The sequence below is a fragment of the Chenopodium album genome, chromosome 16, assembly GCF_948465745.1.
Source record: "Chenopodium album chromosome 16, dcCheAlbu1.1, whole genome shotgun sequence".
NCBI classification, from domain to species: Eukaryota; Viridiplantae; Streptophyta; class Magnoliopsida; order Caryophyllales; family Amaranthaceae; genus Chenopodium; species Chenopodium album.
Window position 1 is genome coordinate 47,998,389 of NC_137849.1, and position 22,327 is coordinate 48,020,715.

General features: G+C 36.3%; 2 protein-coding genes across 2 annotated transcripts; both read left to right on the forward strand.

The window, feature by feature from the left end:
- The first annotated feature begins 1,157 nt into the window (after positions 1 to 1,157).
- LOC145586808 (bifunctional L-3-cyanoalanine synthase/cysteine synthase, mitochondrial-like) lies at positions 1,158 to 4,696 on the forward strand. Its single transcript, XM_081643741.1, has 10 exons — positions 1,158 to 1,418; positions 2,748 to 2,857; positions 2,932 to 2,989; positions 3,072 to 3,335; positions 3,421 to 3,558; positions 3,648 to 3,699; positions 3,795 to 3,874; positions 3,951 to 4,010; positions 4,166 to 4,246; positions 4,406 to 4,696. Exons 1-10 carry the CDS (start codon positions 1,251 to 1,253, stop codon positions 4,502 to 4,504), a joined length of 1,110 nt encoding a protein of 369 aa, XP_081499867.1. The 5' UTR covers positions 1,158 to 1,250; the 3' UTR covers positions 4,505 to 4,696.
- A 3,061-nt stretch (positions 4,697 to 7,757) lies between these two features.
- Positions 7,758 to 21,888, forward strand: LOC145586810 (chromatin remodeling ATPase BRAHMA-like). The gene is made up of 15 exons (XM_081643742.1): positions 7,758 to 8,217; positions 8,386 to 8,592; positions 9,972 to 11,303; positions 11,972 to 13,291; positions 13,495 to 13,607; positions 13,898 to 13,985; positions 14,067 to 14,153; positions 15,052 to 15,144; positions 15,236 to 15,319; positions 15,405 to 15,608; positions 16,031 to 16,273; positions 16,350 to 17,885; positions 18,023 to 18,568; positions 19,345 to 19,593; positions 20,900 to 21,888. Exons 2-15 carry the CDS (start codon positions 8,398 to 8,400, stop codon positions 21,554 to 21,556), a joined length of 6,747 nt encoding a protein of 2,248 aa, XP_081499868.1. The 5' UTR covers positions 7,758 to 8,217; positions 8,386 to 8,397; the 3' UTR covers positions 21,557 to 21,888.
- Positions 21,889 to 22,327: the final 439 nt, after the last annotated feature.

The window sequence follows — 22,327 nt, forward strand, 5'->3', positions numbered from 1 at the left end:
AGTTGGCAGGTTATACATAAAAGGCATATCAAATATTTTATTTATGCATACAATTAATTTTATATATGGAATTTTTAAGAACAATTTTTTTAAAAAAATAAGGGACACGCCAGAAAATAACACGTGTCATTGCTGGTGTGTCTTTTAGTATTTTTTTTTTTAAAGAAACCGACCATGGAATAAATTAAAGAAGGTCAAGATCCGCCAAGGTTTAGTTATTGATTGATTGAACCGCCAAGTCATTGCTGGTGTGTCCTTTTAGTATATAGTTATTGATTGATTGAAGCTTAATTATAGAAAACATGTTCAAAGTTTTCCTTATAAAAGTCTTACGAAAATTATGAAAAAAATCTTCCTTATAAAAGTCCCAAGCATAGTATAGTGCCGTTATATATAATCCGTTGATTTCATTTCAACAACTAATTCATAATATTCTTGTGTATACATGATCAATCTTTGAATAGAGCCATAGTCCCAAAACCAAGTTGAAAGCATAGTGTCATTAACTCATTATATTACTATGTTGATTTTATCTCAACAAACTAATTAACAATAATGTAAAATGTGGTCGATTTTTGAATAGATTCCTATCATCCTAAAGTTAGATTACATAGTATTAGTATATACAATACTCCCTCCATCCCTTATTATTTGCACCATTTGACTCAGAAAACTCTCATAAAAATTAAAACCATAGTATAAATAAAAAGGGGTTAAGAAAGTATGATTCATCACTCGAATATGACTCTAACAAAGTCACCCAAAACCAAAACCCGTTTGTCCACTCCAGTGCGCCTCCGCTCAAAACTATGCTTTTAGGAACTAAGGCTAGTTCCATTGTACCTAGCACTCAATCTCTAATCATTTTAAGGTACATCATCACTCACCAAAACAGCCGCGATTAAGTGCAAGGTATCTAATCAACTCCTTTTGAATTTACTTGACGATATTCATGACGACAAATAGTCAAGACCATACCCCTCCACAATAATCCACATGCTCTGCAAAAATAATGACACAATAATAAACTAACCAACCCCTCAACTTTCTAAAATAAACTATACCATTAAAATGTTGTACCACATTTAACAGTTCTTTCTTTTTCACCAACTAACCATATAAAAACAAATATAACAGTGCACTAATGCTTATAAAAACAATAGATTTCTTGCTATTGCAGTAGCTATTCTACTCATTCTTTTTTCTCTCTCTAAAAATTTTATCTTTCTAGCTGTAAAACTGAAGAAACTATGGCAACTGTTTTGATAAGAAGATCAAGATCAACCTCAAACTTTCTTAAAACAACAATCAGATGTTTTAGTAGCAGTTCTTTTTCTTCTGTTGCAGAACCTGTTGCTGATTCTGGTTCTTCTCCTTTTCCTTTTGCTGGGACTAACATCAAAGCCAATGTTTCCCAGGTCAGTACATTCATTGAATCTTCTATATATATTCTTGCCTAGGAGGAACTTGATTTGATTTTGTCAGTGGACCAAGTCAACTAAAAGCTTAAACTGATGGTTGAGGCCTATCACGCCCCCTCACGTGAGAGCCCTTTAGGCTTGAAATATAAGAGTCCATTAGGCTTGAAATGTGGATGCAACATGGGCCCTCGCATACCATGCGCGAAATATTCCACTTGAAAGTGGGGGTGGATAAGATTCAAACCCGTAACCTTTGTGTCATGCTGACTCCGATACCACGTTAGTGGACCAACTCAACCAAAAGATTAAACCGATGATTGAGGCCTAGGAATATGTTTTATACTCTATCAGATTTAATAATAATATTGTCCAAAGGTATATATCTTCTGATTAGGTACATATGTTTATATACCAATCATGGTTTCATGATAGTTGTTAAATTTAATTTGCTGATGAATGTTTATATCATTACTTGATGAATTAGGGAGATTGTTTCTAAATTCTGAATTATTCTTGTTGATGGTTCAATTTAATTTAGATAGAGAAATTTAGCAAAGAGTAAGACAAGGTAGCTTATAATCTTACATTATGAGGTGGAGATTGCTCATTAGTGTCCCAACTTATTTGGGTACTTTCTGTTTCTAGATAAGGGCAGCTTTCACTTAACTCCAGTAGCTACATTGAGCCTTATTGCCCTTTCTATCCTGGGGCCGAGTGGGCCCGTCTAAGAATGAATTTGGATTTCAGTTACAACTTTACTAGGGACCAAATGTCTTGATCATTTGCAATTTTTATCTTAGCTCAAGTGGTCTAGTGGTCTAAATTTTCTTTGATAATGATACCTTAGCTTAATGTTTAAAATTCAGGCCTTGTTAATGGTTCATATGGTCAAGTGTACCCTGTTTTTTTCTTTTTTTTTAGTTTAAAATGGCTCGGTTGAATGAGATATTTCCATTGTCAGTAGATTTTATGTATCCCATTTTGTGTCTCATCTTATGTCCAATCATCTTGATTTGTGCCGCATTATCTATGATTATTCATCAGTAAAATTAGATTGTTGGCTGTGTCAAAATCAGAAAGATGTGACACTATCACACACAGGATGACAGGACAATTGATTAAAGCTTGTTAGATTGGGTCCATGATGTTCCACTGATAGCTTTGTGCTGAGATTGCTGACTGCTGATGTAAAAAAATTGTTTTTTAGATTTTGCAAGTTAATTACCATAGTAAAAGCCTTTTTGCTAGAATTCCTTCATACCTTGATAGAATTGCATGAAACTACTGTAAAATGTTTTGAATTGATTTATATACAATACATTGCAGCTTATTGGGAGAACTCCCTTAGTTTATCTAAGTAAAATTAGTGAAGGATCTGGAGCATACATCGCCGTTAAGCAGGAGATGATGCAGCCTACTGCTAGTGTCAAAGACAGGTATGTTATAAACCAACTATAGGCAGTAATATGTGACACTATGTGCTAACTATATTATCTACTAACTATTGTAGACCTGCACTGGCAATGTTAGAAGATGCAGAGAAAAAAGGATTAATTTCTCCAGGAAAGGTAATCTAAAACAGTTAGTTACTGTCAAGCTAGTGTTACAGAGAAATATTTTTGTTAACTGTTATGCTGGGTCGATGATCAGACTGTGTTGATCGAGCCTACATCAGGAAACATGGGAATAAGCATGGCCTTCATGGCGGCGATGAAGGGATACAAAATGGTGTTGACTATGCCATCATACACAAGCATGGAGAGAAGGGTGACCATGAGGGCTTTTGGTGCTGAGCTTATTCTCACTGACCCTGACAAAGGAATGGGGGGAACTGTCAAAAAGGCTAACCAGCTTCTGGACTCCACCCCTGATGGTTTTATGCTTCAACAATTTAATAATCCTGCTAATACTCAGGTCTGATCAGCTAATTAATTATATGTTACAATACTATTAGTCCCACTCTTGGAGAAAATTGGCTGACTAGTGGCTGAAAAAACAGGTTCATTTTGAGACAACGGGTCCTGAAATATGGGAGGACACTCAAGGGAAAGTGGACATCTTTGTCATGGGAATCGGAAGTGGAGGCACTGTGTCTGGTGTTGGACGCTATCTCAAATCTCAAAATCCTAATGTTAAGGTATATACATGGTCTGTTCTAAGTAAGACTGCTTTGAATTGTGCATATACGGATTAATGTGATTCATTTTTTTTTTACTGATGTTATAGATTTATGGAGTTGAACCAGCTGAAAGCAACATACTCAATGGAGGCAAACCAGGTTTTGCTTCATTCTGACAAGTTTCCAGCTTCTTTAGTTATGCTAGTTGAATAAATATACTCATCTTGATTTTTATTTTTTGGCAATGTAAATAGGTCCTCACCTTATAACCGGAAATGGGGTTGGGTTTAAACCAGAGATTTTAGACATGGATGTAATGGAATCGGTTCTTGAGGTAAAATTCAAGTGGTTTAGCTCGAGTATTGTTAAAGATTTCTATCTGTGCTCAGATTTTGTGCACTTTTTAACAGGTAAAAAGTGATGATGCTGTAAAGATGGCCAGGCAGTTGGCATTGAAGGAAGGACTTATGGTAAGATGTCTAAGAACTAAGAACAGATCGATTATGCTGGTTTCTGATACTTCTTATCATCTTTGCTAGTTTGGGAGATTATTACGAGTTCATGTCATTTAGTAGATTAATAATTATCGATTACTGTCTTAGCTAATGTTTATGTAAATATGTAGGTTGGAATATCATCTGGAGCTAACACAATTGCTGCCCTTGAACTTGCTAAGAGGCCAGAAAACAAGGGAAAACTAATTGTGGTATGAAAAGTTATCTTTATATAATCTAAGTATGAAGTTTTATTACTTCGTATGAAACTTTATCTTCATCTAGATTTAGTTTGTAGTCACATCACTTGTTTAAATTACACTTATGTGACTATCTGACTTAAAAAATTGTGTTTTCTTTCCTGATCATAGACCATCCACCCGAGTTTTGGAGAGCGATATCTGTCGTCTGCCCTGTTTAAGGAGCTGAGGGAAGAGGCTGAGAAAATGCAACCAGTCCCAGTTGAATAATTCAGGGATATAGCTGTTTGCTAATTAAAGAATTATGAATGTTTTGTCATTACTATAAGTTGTAATACTTTAATATTTGTTTAATGAGCATATGTCAAAAAAAAAAATAAAAAAATAAAAAAAAAAATTGTATCATTGCAAGTCTATTGTGTATTTATGTTCAATAAAGCTTTAGGAATAAAATTTCATCGATGAAGTAATTGTCAATTTGTCATATTTGATATTTATTACAAAACGATAGGCAATCGCATTGCTAAATACGTGGGTCAAATACCCGAAGGCGTATAGACTTGTTCAATTTTTTTTTAATGAGAATTTAAATTACTATAATAGGGTATTAGAGCAAGATTAACCCTACGTCTTAAAGTTATACATGACATCAGCAAATAGTTTTTAAATTGTCTTAAACAAGACTTCACAAAATTTATGAAGCAAAGTCTTAACAAAGTCTTGAAAATTCAAGACCCAACTTAAGACTCATCTTAATACTTTAGAGCAAGATTAGCCTTGTCTTGTATTAAGATTTTTTTTTTCCCATGCCGTATAATATTTTAATAATGTTTATTATTTTATAGAGATTGTTAAATGGTGCCCTTATTTTACCAGGTAACGCCCGCATTTAAATGTGAATGGACAAACATACCCTTGCATGTATTCCATGTTTCTCTTCTTTGGCCTCTAACTCAATCTAATAACAATCACTCCTCCCAACAAACCACCACCATCGATACATCACAAGAATTATAATCGTTTTTTTTTTGGAGGGGGAAAAAGCCTAATTTTTTTCAAAACTCTAGAGGAGAAACGCCTAGAATTTTCAAAAGTCCCTAGGAGATTCGAAAATTCTAGGCGTTTCCACCCATAGAATTTTCCAATTTTTTTGCGTTTTTTGTTTTTATCATAACTTTTAATCTAGAAATTGGATTAAGACAAATAATATATCGTTGGAAAGCTCTAAAAGTCTAATTTCTAACCCAATTGGAATCAGATCAATATCATTTCTAGATCTTAAGATATGACTAAAATACTAAGTTTGTTCCAAAATCAATACCCTTGCACTATTTTGATCATATAATAAGATCTAGAAATGATATTAACTTGTTTCCAAATAGATTGGAAAGTAGACTTCCAGAGCTTTCCAACGATATATTATTTGCCTTAATCCAAATTTGGAATCAAAAGTTATGTTAAAAATAAAAAATGCAAAAAAAACTGAAAAATTCTACGGGGTAAAACGCCTAGAATTTTCAAATCTCTTAGGGTATTTTGAAAATTCTAGGCGTTTTTCCTCTAGAGTTTTGAAAAAACTTAAGCGTTTTCCCCCTCCACAAAAAAAATAAAAATAAAATAAAAAAATAATTCCGGCGATGTGTCTGATGACCTTGCTCTTAGTTGGTGGTGGTTTGTTGGGAGGAGAGGATGTTAGATTGATTTAGAACATGGAATACACGCGAGGATATGTCTATCTATTCATATTTAAATGTGGGCATTACCTTGTAAAATAAGGGCGTCGTTTAGCTTCTCAATTGTTGAGACTCCTTAAGATTCAACTTAGACTCATTTAAGATTTCTTAAATACGTATTATTGTTATTTTTTCTTTTTTATATATGATATTTTAATAGTATAATTTGCAATGGTATAGTAAGTTACATATCTTACATAGCTGAAAAATAAAGATACAAAATTATAAATAATACGGAGTAATGAAATTACATGAATTATATATTCATAGCACCATAGCCGTAAAACTTACATTTTTTTTTTATAATTTAAATTTGTTGATGAAAATAATAGCAAATAATAGACTATACTGGTTTTTATATGTTTTGAATTTATGCTTAAGATATATTATGTGTGTAAGCTCCTTAAAAAAAAAGGCTTATGAGCAAGGATATTGATTTCACCATAAAGTGTGGCAATTTTTTTTTTAAGCTTGTGTTTTATATGTGACAATTTTTTTTATTTTTTATTTTTATTTATGTATTTTTTTAAACATTGTAATTTTTACTTTGAAAGGTTACATCTTACATGCATGCATGTGTTTAATTGATCACATGTGATGTGAGTTTATTATTGAAGATGAGTTACTATCTTACCAATATAATTGCAATCCTATTTAAATTTGTAGATATCCACTTTATAGTCCATAAGGTATTGTATAGATAGATGCTATATTGCTATGTATAATTCATATGGCAAAAGCTAATAAGCGCCCCCGGGGCGTTAGATAAGAGAATTAAAAGTGAAAATATTAGAGTAAAACTAACATTAATTACACCGAACGACGCGTGATTTTGTCATGCATTCCTAACTTAATACTTTTTCAACCAATAAAATTATTCCTTAACTAACGCCCTGGGGCGCTCGTTAGCAAGATCCCATTCATATCTATATATATTTATAGATAGTGTTGTCATATGCATCCAATTGAAAATTAATGAGATGACTAAAAAAAATCATATCAATTGTAGTAATATAAAAATCAACATTAATGACAAAATCACATAAGAATCGGTGTTATTAATGTTTTATTTAATGAAATAGAGTAGTTAATTTTTTATTTTTCTTTCCAAAACACACAAAAAAATAAAAATAAAATAAAATTATATATAGAGAGTAAGACTTTCTTCTTTTCATTCAAAATAAGGTAGATTCATATGAAATTTATTTAGACAAGGTCATGAACTTTTGGTGTAAGCTGTGTGACTAAGGCCTTGTATGGTTTCTGGTCTGATTTGATTGTCTGATTTGACCAAACTTTAACCTTAAGTGTACAATAATATATAAGGAAAAATATATCAAGTGAGATCTTGTTAGATTTGTAATAATGTGCATTTTATTAATATGTGATTTTCATAATTTTTTTATTACGAAATTAAAGATATTTAGCGATAAAAAATTGTAAAGAATAGCCTAATATATCAAGTGGGATCTTGTTTGGTTCACCTTATTTTTTCTGATCTGATCTGATCTTTACTCTAACAAATTTTTTACTCTAATATTATATTGTATATATATAATTTCATACTTGAATTCACCTAATTGTATATTTTATAAATTTCTAATTTTTTTTGTTATGTCATAAACATCAGCCTTACATAAAACACGCTGATAAATATTTGATTATTAAAATTGTGAATAATTAAAAATTGATTACTTCGTATTTACTAACATGATACGGAGTATACCAGTATAGTAATATAAAAAAATCTTGAAAGGTCCAAAGTTAATCGAACAAATAGCTTTACTTGGAGACACAAAACTCTAACCACTTTTTTTTCCCTTTTTCTTTTTCTTTTATTTATCCCCTTAACCACAGTTAGAAAAAAAGAGAGAGAATAATAATATTAAAAAAAAAAAAGGCAAAATCAAAGAAAGAGTTAGGGTTTGACTGATAAAAACCCAGAAAATCGCGTGAAAAAAAAGTAAATTCATCCAAAGAAGAGAGAGAAAGAGGCATCAAGAAAAAGAAAAAAAAAATATAAAAAAGAAAAATTAAAAAAAGCACAAATCAGCAGATTCCGACGAGTTCGGACTGTTGAGCCAAAACCCACATCTTCTTCTTTCTTCCGATCTGTGAATTTGGACCCACAAATTTGCCGCCAAAATATACTTTTCTTTTTTTGATTTCTCACCTCATTGATTATTATCATCACACCTTCCAATTTTCCTATTAATGTTGAAATTTATAGACTGAAAAAGGGGGAAAAAAGTGAGTGAAAAAAAGTGGGGTATTGGGTATTTTTATTTAAAGAAATTGACACTTGAATTTTCACAAGTGGGGGCAAAATTTGAAATGAGGGTTTTGTCATTTTGTTGATTAGGATTTCTGGGAATTTTCCCAATTTTTGATTTTTCTTGTTTTTTGGGGTTGTTTTAGGGGTTTAATTCTATGCAATCTGGCGGTGGGTCCCAGCACGCCGGTGCCGGCGGGCATGGACGGAGTCCGGCGTCTACCGCCGCATCGCCATCGTCGTCGTCATCGGCGGCTTCGCAGCAACAGCAACAGCAGCAACAGCAGCAGCAACAACAACAACAACATTTTGATTCAATTCAGCAGCAGCAACAACAGCAACAGCACAGACAGGTTAGGGTTTAATGCTTAGCTTGTTATGTTGTAATTCTGGATTTTGCGCTGTTTCTAGATTGGTGGTGTTTTTGATTTTTTCACTCAATTTGTGAGATTAATGGGGTTGATTTGCCAATTTTCGACCTAATATTAGAATTGCCTTAAATGGGGTGTTTTCAATTTTGGTTTTTGAGCTGATTTTTGGTTTCTGGGTTTGATAGTTTGAGTGATTTTAGTCAAATTTCAAATGGGTTTTGCTCAATTTTGTGATTTATGGTGTTAATATTAGAGATTTCTAAAATGGGTTATGCTTAATTTTGGTTTTTTAAGAGATGTTTCTTGCTTGACTTTGAAGAATATCACTTGAATATAGTGATGTTGATTTGGTGTATTTTGAATGTTAAGCTGGTTGTTTGTTCTGGGCTGACGTTTTATAACATGTGGTGTAGAAGTGGATATTATAATTATTAATTTTGTAGTTTGTGGATTAACCTGAAAATGTCAATTTTAATGCAGTACGAGGTTTTAAATGAAATAAACAAAGGTTTGGCCAGGTGCTTTCCTGTGTTGCTTTATACTTTTCCTTGCCTGGCCACTCTTCTTTAGTCAATTGTGGGTATCTTACTTTACTAAGAATTAGAAGTGGCGGTTGGGTGAGAGTTATTACTTCGAAGTTTGAGCTACTTAAGTACTGGTACTGGTAGTTTGAAGTTGTCTCTTTCTGACTGCAGATTCTCTTAGGTGTTTATTCTTTATTTTTTTTTTCTGTAGCTGAAAATTTATTTGTTTTCTTACTGTTTTATGAGCAAGATTTAATCAGTGAATGTTGCTAATTTTTTGCTCAAGCTTTCATGGTTATTGATATGTGTATTATGACTTGTGCGCCTGTCTGATTTATAATTTATTATTTATCTCTGAAGTTTGGTTTAGAATCCGTATGACTTTGGAGAGGGAGATTGTCTTTTGTAGTTTTTGAGTTGCTGCACTGAAATGTATATCTCGAATCTAGTTTTTCTTTCTTCTAAAAAGTTTTAGGATCACCTAAAGGTTCAATTGTTTGGTTTCATCTGTATGTGGTTAGAGCCCATATTGTTTCTGCTTGCCACTGCTCATGTTCAAATAAAAGAACATTAACTCGCCCATGTCTGTTGTATTTGTGTTCCTGGTTTGATACCCAGCCCTTATAACTCTGGTGTTTACTTAGTCACAATCTGTTATAAAGATTTTGATGTGTTAGGTATATTGGCTTTTGATGTAATTGTGTACTCTTAAATTGAGCTGCTTTTGTATTTGGTATGAGGTGTCTGGTTTTTCTTTGATTTGGACAACACTGTATGATGTTTTTGGAATTTGGTAGGATATTCTGAGCTCTAACCTTGCATAATTACCTTTTGTAGTCACTACAACAACAACTGCTACGAAAACCTGAAGGAAATGAAGCCATCCTAGCTTTCCAAGCTGCTGGTTTGCAGGGTGTTATGGGTGGGGCTAATTTCATGGGATCTCCGAGCTCATTGCAATTTGCACAGCAGCAAAGAAAATACATTGATATGGCTCAGCAACATGGATCTCCTCATTTACGTGAAGAAGGTCAAAATAAGAATCCTGCTCATGAGCAACAAGGTTTAAATCCAGTCCATCAAGCTTATATGCAATATGCTATGCAGGCTGCAAAGCAAAAATCTGTTATGGGCATGCAACCTCAAGGGCAAGCCAACATGGGAATGGGAAGCCCTTCATCTTCAAAAGACCAGGACATGCGTATGGCAAATATGAGAATGCAGGAGCTTGCTTCAATGCAGGCAACTAACCAGGCCCAGGCAGCTGCATCAAAGAAGTCATCTGAGCCTTTTGGTCGTGTCGAGAAGCAGATAGAACAAGGTCAGCAGGGGGGCTCTGATCAGAGGAATGAGCCAAAGCCCCCTATGATGCAGACTACTATGGGGCATCCTACTTCGGCTAATATGATGAGGCCTGTACAAAATCCACAGGCTCAGGCAGGGATTCAAAACATGGGAAATAATCAAATGGCTGTTGCGGCTCAGTTACAGGCATGGGCACGGGAACGCAATATTGATTTGTCACAACCTGCAAATGCCAATTTGGTAGCGCAGCTGATGCCATTAATGCAGTCTAGGATGATTTCTCAGCAAAAGACAAATGAAAGTAATTCACAGCCTTCTCCTGTCCCTATGCAAAGGCAGCAGGTTACTTCCCCACCTGCTACTAGTGAAAGTTCGCCCCGTGCAAACTCTTCAAGTGAGGTTTCTGGGCAGTCAGGTGCTTCTAGAGCTAGGCAAACAGTTCCACCTGGTCCATTTGGTTCAGCTTCAAATGCTGGTATAGGTAACAGTACTAACAATATGCCTGCACAGTTCTCTGTACACAGTAGAGATAACCAGGCACCTTCAATGCAATCAGCAATGGTGGGAAATGGAATGGCTTCTGTCCAGGCATCCCGCCCTTCTATGAACTTGAACCAAGGTTCAGAACATTCTATGAATGTTAAGAATGCAGGAAATGGTCAGGAAGCATTGCAAATGCAGTATCCCAGACAGTTGAACCAGCCATCGCCTCGACCAACAAGTGCACCTAATGATGGAGGATCAGGAAATAATCTTCCTCTCGCAGCTCAGCCGCCATCCCAGATCTCTCAGCAGCAATCTGGATTCACTAAACAGCAACTTCATGTTCTTAAGGCGCAAATACTTGCCTTTAGACGCCTGAAGGTCTTAAATCTTTCCATTTACTTCCTTTTTTACTATCTGCTTGATTTTCAGTATTCGTTGTACATTCTGTTGGACCCGTTTCAAGCTTGATTTTTGTTGCTCTGCTATCACCTCCTAGTTCTCACTCTCATACTTTGTGCCCTCTCCTTGTTTGCTTACATTCCGAAGGCAATCATTGCAATATGTTGAAGTGTGTAGGATTAAAACCATGGTTACTTGGTATATGACACTAAAGTTTTCTGTCGTTTTTGGATTTACAAATAACCCATAATATTTGTCCACTACAAAATTAATTGCCAAAAATTCTTGAGAGACCTTAGATTTTGTCATAATTTTTTTTTTATGGAATTTTGAGTGCTGTACTTGTAGGGAATGTGTTGGTTGGAACAGAATTGCAGACTGAAAATCCAATATCTATCCGATCGTATATGAACAAAATTAGTGATTTCATCATTGAACTTTTAAAACTTTGAAATTTCCTTGAAGGACTGAAAATTAATGTGTTATACTTGTTTTGCATGTCAACGATTGTGTTGTGCTCACTTAAACGTGTTAGGATACAATTAAAGATGTGATATGTCCATTTCTATTTCATTAATTGTTTTCCCTATATAAAAAATGTGTCCATTTCTGAAACTCATTTCTTGCTCATCTTGGTTTCTGTTCAGAAAGGGGAAAGCACTCTTCCCCAAGAATTGCTCCGAGCTATTTCTCCCCCTCCTCTTGAATCACAACCACTGCAGTCTGTTGTCCCTGCTGGTTCTATTAATCAGGATAAGTCTACTGTTAGAAATGCTGATGAAAGTCCAAAGCATGCGGACTCTGGTGAGAAGGCTCCCCAAGCTCCCCCGCCTGCTCTTGCAAAAAATTCCCTCAAAGAAGAGATTTCTACGATTGATGAAAAGGCAGCAATCTCAACTAATATGGCAGGTGCAACATCTGTAACTAGAGAGACTTCTTCAGTATTATCTCCTGAGAAGGAGGATCAGCAAGCTGCTCCTGTTGTTATTAAAGCTGAACAAGATGTTGAACGCAATATACAAAAAACTCCTATAAGAAATGATGTTGTTACGGATAGGGGTAAGGCTATTGTGCCAGTATCTGTTGGTGAAAGTGCACAGGCTAAGAAACCCCTGCAAACAACTTCATTGTCCCAGCCAAAAGATGTCAGCTCAAGTAGAAAGTATCATGGTCCTTTATTTGATTTTCCGTGTTTTACTAGAAAGCAAGATTCTCTTGGGTCTGCAGTTATGGGTAATAACAATTTGTCTTTGGCGTACAATATCAAAGATCTTCTTTCTGGGGAAGGTATGGAAGTAATTAATAATAAAAGGGCAGAGAACTTGAGGAAGATTGGTGAGTTACTAGCAGTCAACTTAGAGAGGAAGAGGATCAGGCCAGATCTTGTTGTGCGACTGCAGATTGAAGAAAAGAAGCTTAAACTTTTGAACCTTCAAGCACGTGTAAGGGACCAAGTAGATCATGAGCAGCAGGAGATTATGGCAATGACTGATAGGGAATATAGGAAGTTTGTCCGTATTTGCGAGCGACAACGGTTGGAGCTCTCAAGGCAAGTTCAGGCATCACAAAAAGCTATGAGAGAAAAGCAGCTCAAAGCTATTTTTCAATGGCGCAAGAAGCTTCTTGAGGCACATTGGGCCATCCGTGATGCCCGGACAACTCGCAACCGAGGTGTTGCAAAATATCATGAGAGGATGCTTAGAGAGTTCTCAAAGAGAAAGGATGATGATAGAAATAAAAGGATGGAGGCATTGAAGAATAATGATGTGGAAAGGTATCGGGAAATGCTTCTAGAGCAGCAGACTAGCATTTCAGGTGATGCTGCAGAGAGATATAATGTTCTTTCGACATTTTTGACCCAAACTGAAGAATATCTTCACAAATTGGGGAGCAAAATAACTGCCACAAAAAGTCAGCAAGAGGTTCAAGAGGCTGCTGCTGTTGCTGCGGCTGCTGCTCGATCTCAGGTATGATGACCGAACTCTAGCTGGCAGAGTCTAGTGTTTGAAAAACCAATATGGGCCTAGAAATTCCTCGATCCTGTTCACTTGTTCGTTTTGTATCTTTTATGCCTTTATTATTTCATTTTATTTACTGTGTGTGTGTGTGTGTGTGTGTGTGTTTTTTTTTTTTTTCCAATTTTTTTGCCTTATGGTGTCTTGGGATAAAGGGCTTATCAGAAGAAGAAGTGAGAGCTGCTGCCGCTTGTGCTGGTGAGGAAGTCATGATCAGAAATCAGTTTTCCGAAATGAATGCTCCTAAGGATAGTTCATCAGTGAACAAGTATGCTAATCGTTTTCTTTTCGCATTAGTAAATATGTTATGGTTGACTTTTTTATGGTCAAATTAGTTACATTGGATGCCTATATCGCTGCCAGTTTGTGCTAAACCTGTCATGCTATCTGGTTATTCCTCTAAACTAATCTGTGGCTCTATGCTGGTTTGATAAAAGTCCAATTATTTGGATCTTTTACTTTCTATATTGATGACTTTAGTTTATGAATTGTGTATCTATCATAAGCAACCATCTTTAATAACCTTCTAGAAATTATTTAACATAAAACTGCCAACAGGTATTACAGTCTTGCTCATGCTATAAATGAGAGGGTTGTGAGACAGCCTTCCATGCTGAGAGCTGGGACTCTGCGAGATTATCAGCTAGTAAGTTGCATTCCTTTGATTAGTGAAATTCAGTTTTAGTGTATATTCATGGTCTTCTTACCCTTTGGTCACAATTGGTAGGTTGGTCTACAGTGGATGCTTTCTTTGTATAACAACAAGTTGAATGGAATTTTGGCAGATGAAATGGGTCTTGGAAAAACTGTACAGGTAACTTGCACCCTTTCTAATCCCCTTCACCAATAGAAATTGTTCCATGTATGGGCTGCTGCAATTTTTTTTTGAACATTTTTTAATTGGAATGAGAAACATTTTTTGATTGGAGTGAGCAAAATGGAAGATAAGAAGTGGTTTTAGCAAAAGGGAAAGGAAACTCCCATTTTTTTCATGTGGTAGTGCTTTCTTTTTATATGTTTCTTTCCTCTACTTCAGATGCATGGGGTCACCCCAAATGCTGTCTTTTTTATCCCCCCAACTTCTATCTCAGTCTCCCTAACTTCCTTTCTAGCATTTTGATCTGTTCCACCACCAGTTGCAGCTCAAAGCCACCAGCACCCACTTTCATAGCCTCCCACAACACCACCACCATCTTTGCTCCCCCCCCCCCCCCAAAAAAAACAATCCATACCCTCATTAGTCACCTAAAATCGCTGCCCTTTGCCCCACTGCATATGAAATCTTCTGAAACTAACCCATTTCTCAACTGAAAAGAAGCAACGGAGGCTCGTTCAAGCAGACATATCCACCCCTTTTATCCTGAAAAACCCCTCCCAACAATTTGTCCTTTTGCAACCACCACAGTATACACCCTCCAGAGAAGGAAGAGATGGTGGAAAACTAAGACAAAGAAGTGTGCTGTTTTTTGTTTTAGTTTTGGGACTCAAACTTTGTGTAGACTTATGATATTCTGTTTTTATTTATTTACTTAATTTTTTTTTTATATTAACTAAAGTAATTAAAATGCGTTTCTTGATCCATTTCCATTCATCTCCTTTGCTGATTTATTTTCTTTAATGAACCAAACAACCCATAGTATACTTGACAGTGTTGAAACTTTAGAGAAACACTTTTTTCTTTTTGAAATATATATGCGTATTCTGTTTTTCAGGTGATGGCATTGATTGCTTACTTGATGGAATTCAAAGGGAATTATGGACCCCATCTAATCATAGTTCCAAATGCTGTTTTGGTGAATTGGAAGGTCTGTGGCTACAGTTCCCTAGTCAGCTAAGTAATCCATGTACTCCACATGTTTCTTGGTTTTTGCTAACTGCATTTATTTTTTTTAACAGAGTGAGTTGCATACCTGGCTGCCGTCTGTATCCTGCATTTACTATGTTGGTGCGAAGGACCAAAGAGCCAAATTATTTTCTCAAGTAAGGGTTGTTATCTTTGGTTCCGATGGATGTACCAATGTGATAAACGCTCTATGGCTTAACGTCCTCTTTCTTTATTTCCCAGGAAGTTTGTGCCATGAAATTTAATGTTCTTGTCACAACCTATGAGTTCATTATGTATGATCGTTCAAAGCTCTCTAAAATTGATTGGAAGTATATCGTGATAGATGAAGCACAGCGAATGAAGGACCGAGAATCAGTTCTAGCACGTGACTTGGACAGATATCGTTGCCAGAGGCGTCTTCTTTTGACAGGGACTCCTTTGCAGGTTTGTTAGAAATTATTACTGGATCTTGTATTCTATCATTTGTGCTGCTCAAATGCTCGAGTTGTGATATTTATTGTCCTGTGTTGGTGTCTTAGTGATACTAAGATCAGCATAATAATACTTTGCTAATATTCACATGCTCAATGTTCTTTTTATTGATTGGTTGGGGTTTTCAATGATTGAGCTGGGCCTCTTCAGACTCCTGCAAGCTAGTAGTTGTCTGGCTTCTTTTAGTTTGCATATGGGTGTCTGCTCATTTGAAGTGTGTTTGCAATACTATCTTGGATTGGAATTTTTAGGATGTATCTAAAATAAGAGATAGAAAGCACCTGCTGCAGAACATAAAATGGTTGAGACGATATTAATGACAGGTGTTTTGTATGTGTGCGTTTTCTCTCATGATGGATTTTTCGATCTTGTAGAATGATTTGAAGGAACTGTGGTCTCTATTAAATTTACTTCTACCTGAAGTATTTGATAATCGCAAAGCATTCCATGACTGGTTTTCTCAACCATTCCAAAAAGAAGGTCCTACCCATAATGCTGAGGATGATTGGCTTGAGACAGAAAAGAAGGTTATCATTATCCATCGACTTCACCAGATTTTGGAGCCATTTATGCTCAGACGCCGTGTTGAAGATGTAGAAGGCTCCCTTCCTGCTAAGGTATGTATCTATCTACTTCTTTGATTATAAATCTAATTTCCTTCTCTTGTCTTTTTGACATCCAACTTGGTTGCAGGTGTCATTTGTTTTAAAATGTAAGATGTCTGCCATCCAGAGTTCTATATATGATTGGGTTAAAACTACTGGGACTCTTCGTGTGGATCCTGAGGATGAGAAGCTTAAGGTCCAAAAAAGTCCGTATTACCAGGCTAGAGCTTACAGAACTTTAAATAATAGGTGTATGGAGCTCCGGAAACTTTGTAATCATCCATTGCTTAGCTACCCATTTTTTAATGACTTTTCAAAAGATTTTCTTGTGAAGTCATGTGGGAAATTATGGATCTTGGACAGAATTCTTATTAAACTTCACAGAACTGGACACCGGGTGCTTCTCTTTAGTACCATGACCAAGCTTCTTGACATCTTGGAGGAATATTTACAGTGGAGGCGACTATTGTATAGGCGAATTGATGGAACTACTAGCTTGGAAGACCGGGAATCTGCAATCGTGGACTTTAATGACCCGCAGACTGAGTGCTTTATCTTTTTGCTGAGTATCCGTGCTGCTGGACGAGGTTTAAATTTACAAACTGCTGATACAGTCATCATTTATGATCCTGATCCGAACCCCAAAAACGAGGAACAGGCAGTTGCCAGAGCTCATCGCATTGGACAAAAGAGGGAAGTCAAAGTCATCTACATGGAAGCAGTTGTTGATAAAATACCTAGCCATATAAAGGAGGATGAGTTCAGAACTGGAGGGATGGTAGACTTAGAAGATGATCTTGTGGGAAAGGATCGATATGTGGGTTCGATTGAGAGCCTAATAAGAAATAATATTCAACAATATAAGATTGACATGGCTGATGAAGTAATCAATGCTGGACGTTTTGATCAAAGAACAACTCACGAGGAGAGACGAATGACATTAGAAACGCTATTGCATGATGAAGAGAGGTATCAAGAGACTGTTCATGACGTTCCCTCTCTGCAAGAGGTAAATCGATTGATTGCAAGGAGTGAAGAAGAAGTTGAGCTCTTTGATCAAATGGATGAAGAACTGGATTGGATTGAGGAGATGACGAGGTATGATCAGGTACCTGAGTGGCTTCGTGCCAGTACCAAGGAAGTTAATTCAGCCATTTCAGCTTTGTCCAAGAAGCCGTCAAAGGACATATTTAGCGGCAATGCGGAAGTGGAACCAGGTGAAACTGAGAAAAGAAGGGGGCGATATAAGGGGAAGAAAGTTCCTGTGTACACTGAGTTGGATGATGACATTGGAGACTCCTCTGACGCTAGTTCTGAAGACAGAAATGAATATTCTGCTCCTGAAGAGGATGGTGAAGTTGGAGAATATGAAGATGAGGAGGATGCTGCTGCTGCAGACAATAAAGACCAGTCTGAGGAGGACGTTCCTGTTAATGATGGGTTTGATTATCCTCGAGCTAGTGAAAGTACCAGAGCTGGTCATATGGTAGATGAACCTGGATCCCCTGGATCATCATCTGACAGTCGTAGGATGACACGGGCAGTCTCACCCTCTGTATCTTCTCAGAAATTCGCAACTCTATCAGCTATAGATGCCAGGCCTAGTTCTGGCTCCAAAAAACTGGTATATATTCCTCCTGTTCCTACAATCATTTATGTTCTTTTTTTTTCAAAATATATATATATATATATATATATATATATATATATATATATATATATATATATATATATACCAATTCATCTTTTGTTAATGTTCAGCTTGATGAGCTCGAGGAGGGGGAGATTGTTGTTTCTGGAGATTCACATTTAGATATACAGCAGTCAGGCAGCTGGAATCATGAGCGTGAAGAAGGAGAAGATGAACAGGTGGTTCAGCCCAAAATCAAAAGAAAGCGTAGCATAAGACTTCGGCCAAGGCATACTATTGATAGACCAGAAGAGAGGTACAGTGAAAAGATGTCTCTTCAACGTGTAGATCCATCACAATCTCAATGTTTACCAGATCAAAAGTTTGGAAGTCAATTGAGGATTGATCCAGAGTCCAAAACATTTGGAGATTCTTCTGCTTTGAAGCAAGATCAGTGTGACATGTCTTCAAAAACTCGTAGGAGCTTACCTTCAAGGAGAACTGGAAGTACATCAAAGCTGCATGCCTCTACTAAATCTGGTAGATTAAATAGCTTGTCTAATCCCACTGAAGAAGCATTCGAGAATTCCAAGGACAGTTTTGATGGTAACAAAGATGTGAACACATCTGGAAATTTAAGCTTTAGTGCTAAGATGTCAGACATCATTCAGAGAAGGGTATGTTTTAATTGGTCCACTTTAAAGATAAACGTGCTTACATAAATTCGAATTCGGCTGTTTCCACTCTTAGTCCCCCCCCCCCCCCCCCCCCCCCCCCCCCCACCCCCACCCTCTTCCCTCCCCATATTATTGCAAAATTATATAGCAGACAGCCGAAAAATATATTTAAACATGCTAAATTTTATATACTTTAAATTGCTTGTCCTTGTTAAATTCCTAGCAGGCATGTGAAGGCTTCGTGTGATATTTTTCTATAGTACAAGTGTATTTAGGTGACTTATCTTTATTACTCCGTATAAGTAACCAGAGTTGGCTATTAATTTTAAATTTTTTAATCATGCAGTAGTTGTTGGTATGCTCTCTAGGTCTAGGGGCTTTAAGATTGTGGTTTTTTTTTTTTTGTTCCATGTCTCAATCCTAAACTGAACCGTTTTCTCCAAGTTTTATTTTTTGTTTATGTCACACGGTCATCTGAAGCACAGCTGTTGTGTAGATCGTTCACTTTATACTTGGATTTGTCATATATTTCAGAATTGTTTATCCTTGACACTGTATCATGCCCATAATCTGCTCTGAACTTGTAATATGGAGAGGACCATAGTATTGTAATTGACAATTGCATTACCTCTTCTAAGAATATATTGATTTAGATACGTGGAAGTTGGTTTTTGGTGATTTTTTTTTTTTTTTAAATTTTTTTCCCCTTTTGGTGGTTAAGATTGATTTTTTGAAGTTTGTGCAAAAGCATGATTCAATCTTTTGTCCATCTGTAGTGCAAGAATGTGATCGGCAGGGTCCAGAGGAGGATAGACAAGGAAGGCCATGTTGTTCCTCTCCTGATAGATTTGTGGAAGAAAACTGAAAGTTCGGGCTATACAAATGGACCAGGAAACAAACTATTGGATTTACGTAAAATAGACCATCGAATTGACAGACTACAGTATAGTGGAGTGATGGAAGTTGTTAATGATGTGCAATTGATGTTGAAAAGTGCAGTGCAGTATTATGGTTTTTCACATGAGGTATGTCTTCCTTGTTTGTTATCAATATTAATCATGCACTTCAGAAGTTTAATCTTTACGACACAAATAAGCTGTATTTATGTTTAATTACAATAACTAAAGTGATTTAGCTATACAATTGCTGTGCTCTCTAATGCTCCCCTAGGATTTTCTGTCTAGCGTTGTTTGTGCGCTTGACTAATAATTATCATTGTGGATATAAAAGAATATTACCCGTTGATAGAAGTTGGACTATAAAGGGCTGTAAAAAGTCTGATAAATCCTTGTTTGTAAGGTTAATTCTTGTTTGTAAGTAATCCTCTCCTACTGAACTGTCTTTGGCTGAGCTCTAATGGTAGTAAGCTAATATGAATGCATCTATGTATCTAAATCTCTATCCATCATTCCATCTCTTATTGCATGAAGGAACTCTGGTGCAGTTCCAGTTCATTAAATCTGTTGATTTTTATTTTATTGTTGACAAATGTTTAGCATCTATGAAGAATTGGTACAAATGACATTAGCTTACCCAGGGAACGAGCTTCAAGAGCAGTAGAGCATTCTGTCACCTGGGTCAACAATTGCTCTGTTGTCCCTTTGTTTAATCATAAAAAATTTTCTTGCTATGGGCTTGTTGCATTAACTTGTCTCCTTGTATGAAGAACAATTTCCTAAAAAACTCTGAAGTTCAATTTGCAGAACAGTTGTATTTTAAAAATTTGCATTACAAGAGACTTTTTAGTCTCTGTAAAATAAATATAGTTCACCCTCCTATTACTCCCTCTCTGAAGAAAAAAGGGGGAAAGATGGCATTTTGCATGCTGATCTTATAGTTTTCTAGTTGCTTTCAGCATGTGTAGCAAGTTAACCTTTATATACAGATAATACAGAGCAATGGCTACATCATTTGTTTATGTGAGATGTAGACTGTTGTTTGTTTGTTTCAAAGTATATCAAAATAATTATCTTCCTCATTGAAGAGTTGTGTTCGACTTTTTAGATAGCTAGTTGGTAGGACGGAGTTAAATTATGTATTTTGTAGTGGTAATTGAAGAGTGAGCTTGTCCTCATCGTCGATAAGACAGAGGATTCTGTTCGAAAGAAATGTGTGGGTTTAATCCTCTAATTTTGAGCTCTGCATGTTTCCTAGTATTGGAGATAAAGGGTCAAGCTTTTATCCACATGCCACTCTCAAAATAAGGAAAACTTTTGAGCCAGTGCATGTTTCCTAGTAGATAGTATTTAGAACAAGATATTTAGCTGCCTATGTCCTAATTTTAACTAGTACTCCACAGATTTTAACACTGCCTATTGTTTGTATGGGCAGGTGAGATGTGAAGCAAGGAAAGTTCATGATCTATTTTTCGACATATTGAAGGGTTCTTTCCCAGATGTTGATTTCCAGGAGGCCAAAAATACTGTGTCTTTCTCTGGTCCACCATCAACTGCAGCTTCTGTTGGTTTGAGATCCACATCTGCATCACAAGGTAGTAATAGAAAGCATAGATTGATGAATGATGTTGAACGAGTTGATGTGAACCCATTGCCAAGGCAGTCATTGCGAGGTCCTATAATGGCTAACGAAGACTCAAGGATGACGAGATCCAATTTGCCTGTAAAAGAATCAAGGCTCGGCAGCAATAGCAGTCGAGACCAAGATGACTCTCCCCTGCTGACTCACCCAGGAGACTTGGTGGTTTGCAAGAAAAAGAGGAAGGACAGGGAAAAGCCTGCGGCTGTGAATACAAGATCTGGGTCCACAGGGCCTGTCTCTCCTCCAAGCATGGGACGAAGTAGTATAAGGAGCCCTGGGTCAGTGTCAACCCCAAGGGATAGTCGAGCAGGGGGGCAGCAGCAGATGTGGTCCAATCAGTCGGTCCAACAGGTTAATGGCAGCGGTAGTAGTGGTGGAACGATTGGATGGGCCAACCCTGTAAAGAGATTGAGGACAGATGCAGGAAAGAGGAGACCGAGCATTATGTGATTGAAACATTATATTACATTTGAAGTATGATGATGTTTAAAGAAAATTCCTTTGCCCTTAATGTGTAAGCAGGTATAGGGTAACTAGTAGATCTGTACAAGTACAGTTAGGCTTTTAGGCTTTACCCCCGCTCCCTCTAATTTTTTTTTTAGTGTTTTTCCTCCTTTTGCCAAGCATATACTTCCTTTTCGTTGTCATATATAATTCGAGCATCACTGCCGCCATTGTATATCTGGTGCTCTGTCCTGTGAATGTTTTGTTCTCATAGCACTATAGTCTCCTCTTTGGCTCTCTGTTAATGTTATTTAGTTTGCGTTGTGGCGCACATTACTTATCAGTCGCCAATGCTGTATCCCTTTTGATATACGGAGTAATTGAGCACACCTTATTTTTGAGTCTGCAATCCGCATGACTGCCAAATTGGTTTTTTTTTTTTTTTTTTTTTTGGGTGAACATGACTGCTAAATTGTTTAATGCTTTTATTTTTTAAGAACTTTCACTTGGATGTTAGAATGATCTGAAAATTTCACTCCATAATTTGATACATGGTTGGACATGCTACTCGTGATAAATAAATTTAAAAAAATTATATAGGAAGAAAAAGAATTTTACTAACAAGTAGTCAAACAATATTTACAAGTAATTCTTAGAAAATCTAAAATTTTGTAATACAAGTATATAACACCTTAGAATTTATTTTGTCACAAAACCATATAATCGGGAGTTATCACTAGTTTAACTTGAAATCCACTATTGCGTAGTCGTAATCAT

What these genes read in the sequence shown, in the direction of transcription:
- LOC145586810 (XM_081643742.1), top strand. Translation starts at nt 8,398, where the DNA reads ATGCAATCTGGCGGTGGGTCCCAGCACGCCGGTGCCGGCGGGCATGGA. An exon ending in GATAGTTCATCAGTGAACAA is followed by an intron (nt 13,608 to 13,897) that starts GTATGCTAATCG and finishes AACTGCCAACAG; the next exon opens with GTATTACAGTCTTGCTCATG. An exon ending in CAGACATCATTCAGAGAAGG is followed by an intron (nt 18,569 to 19,344) that starts GTATGTTTTAAT and finishes GTCCATCTGTAG; the next exon opens with TGCAAGAATGTGATCGGCAG.
- LOC145586808 (XM_081643741.1), top strand. Translation starts at nt 1,251, where the DNA reads ATGGCAACTGTTTTGATAAGAAGATCAAGATCAACCTCAAACTTTCTT. An exon ending in TCAAAGCCAATGTTTCCCAG is followed by an intron (nt 1,419 to 2,747) that starts GTCAGTACATTC and finishes AATACATTGCAG; the next exon opens with CTTATTGGGAGAACTCCCTT. An exon ending in CTCAAAATCCTAATGTTAAG is followed by an intron (nt 3,559 to 3,647) that starts GTATATACATGG and finishes CTGATGTTATAG; the next exon opens with ATTTATGGAGTTGAACCAGC.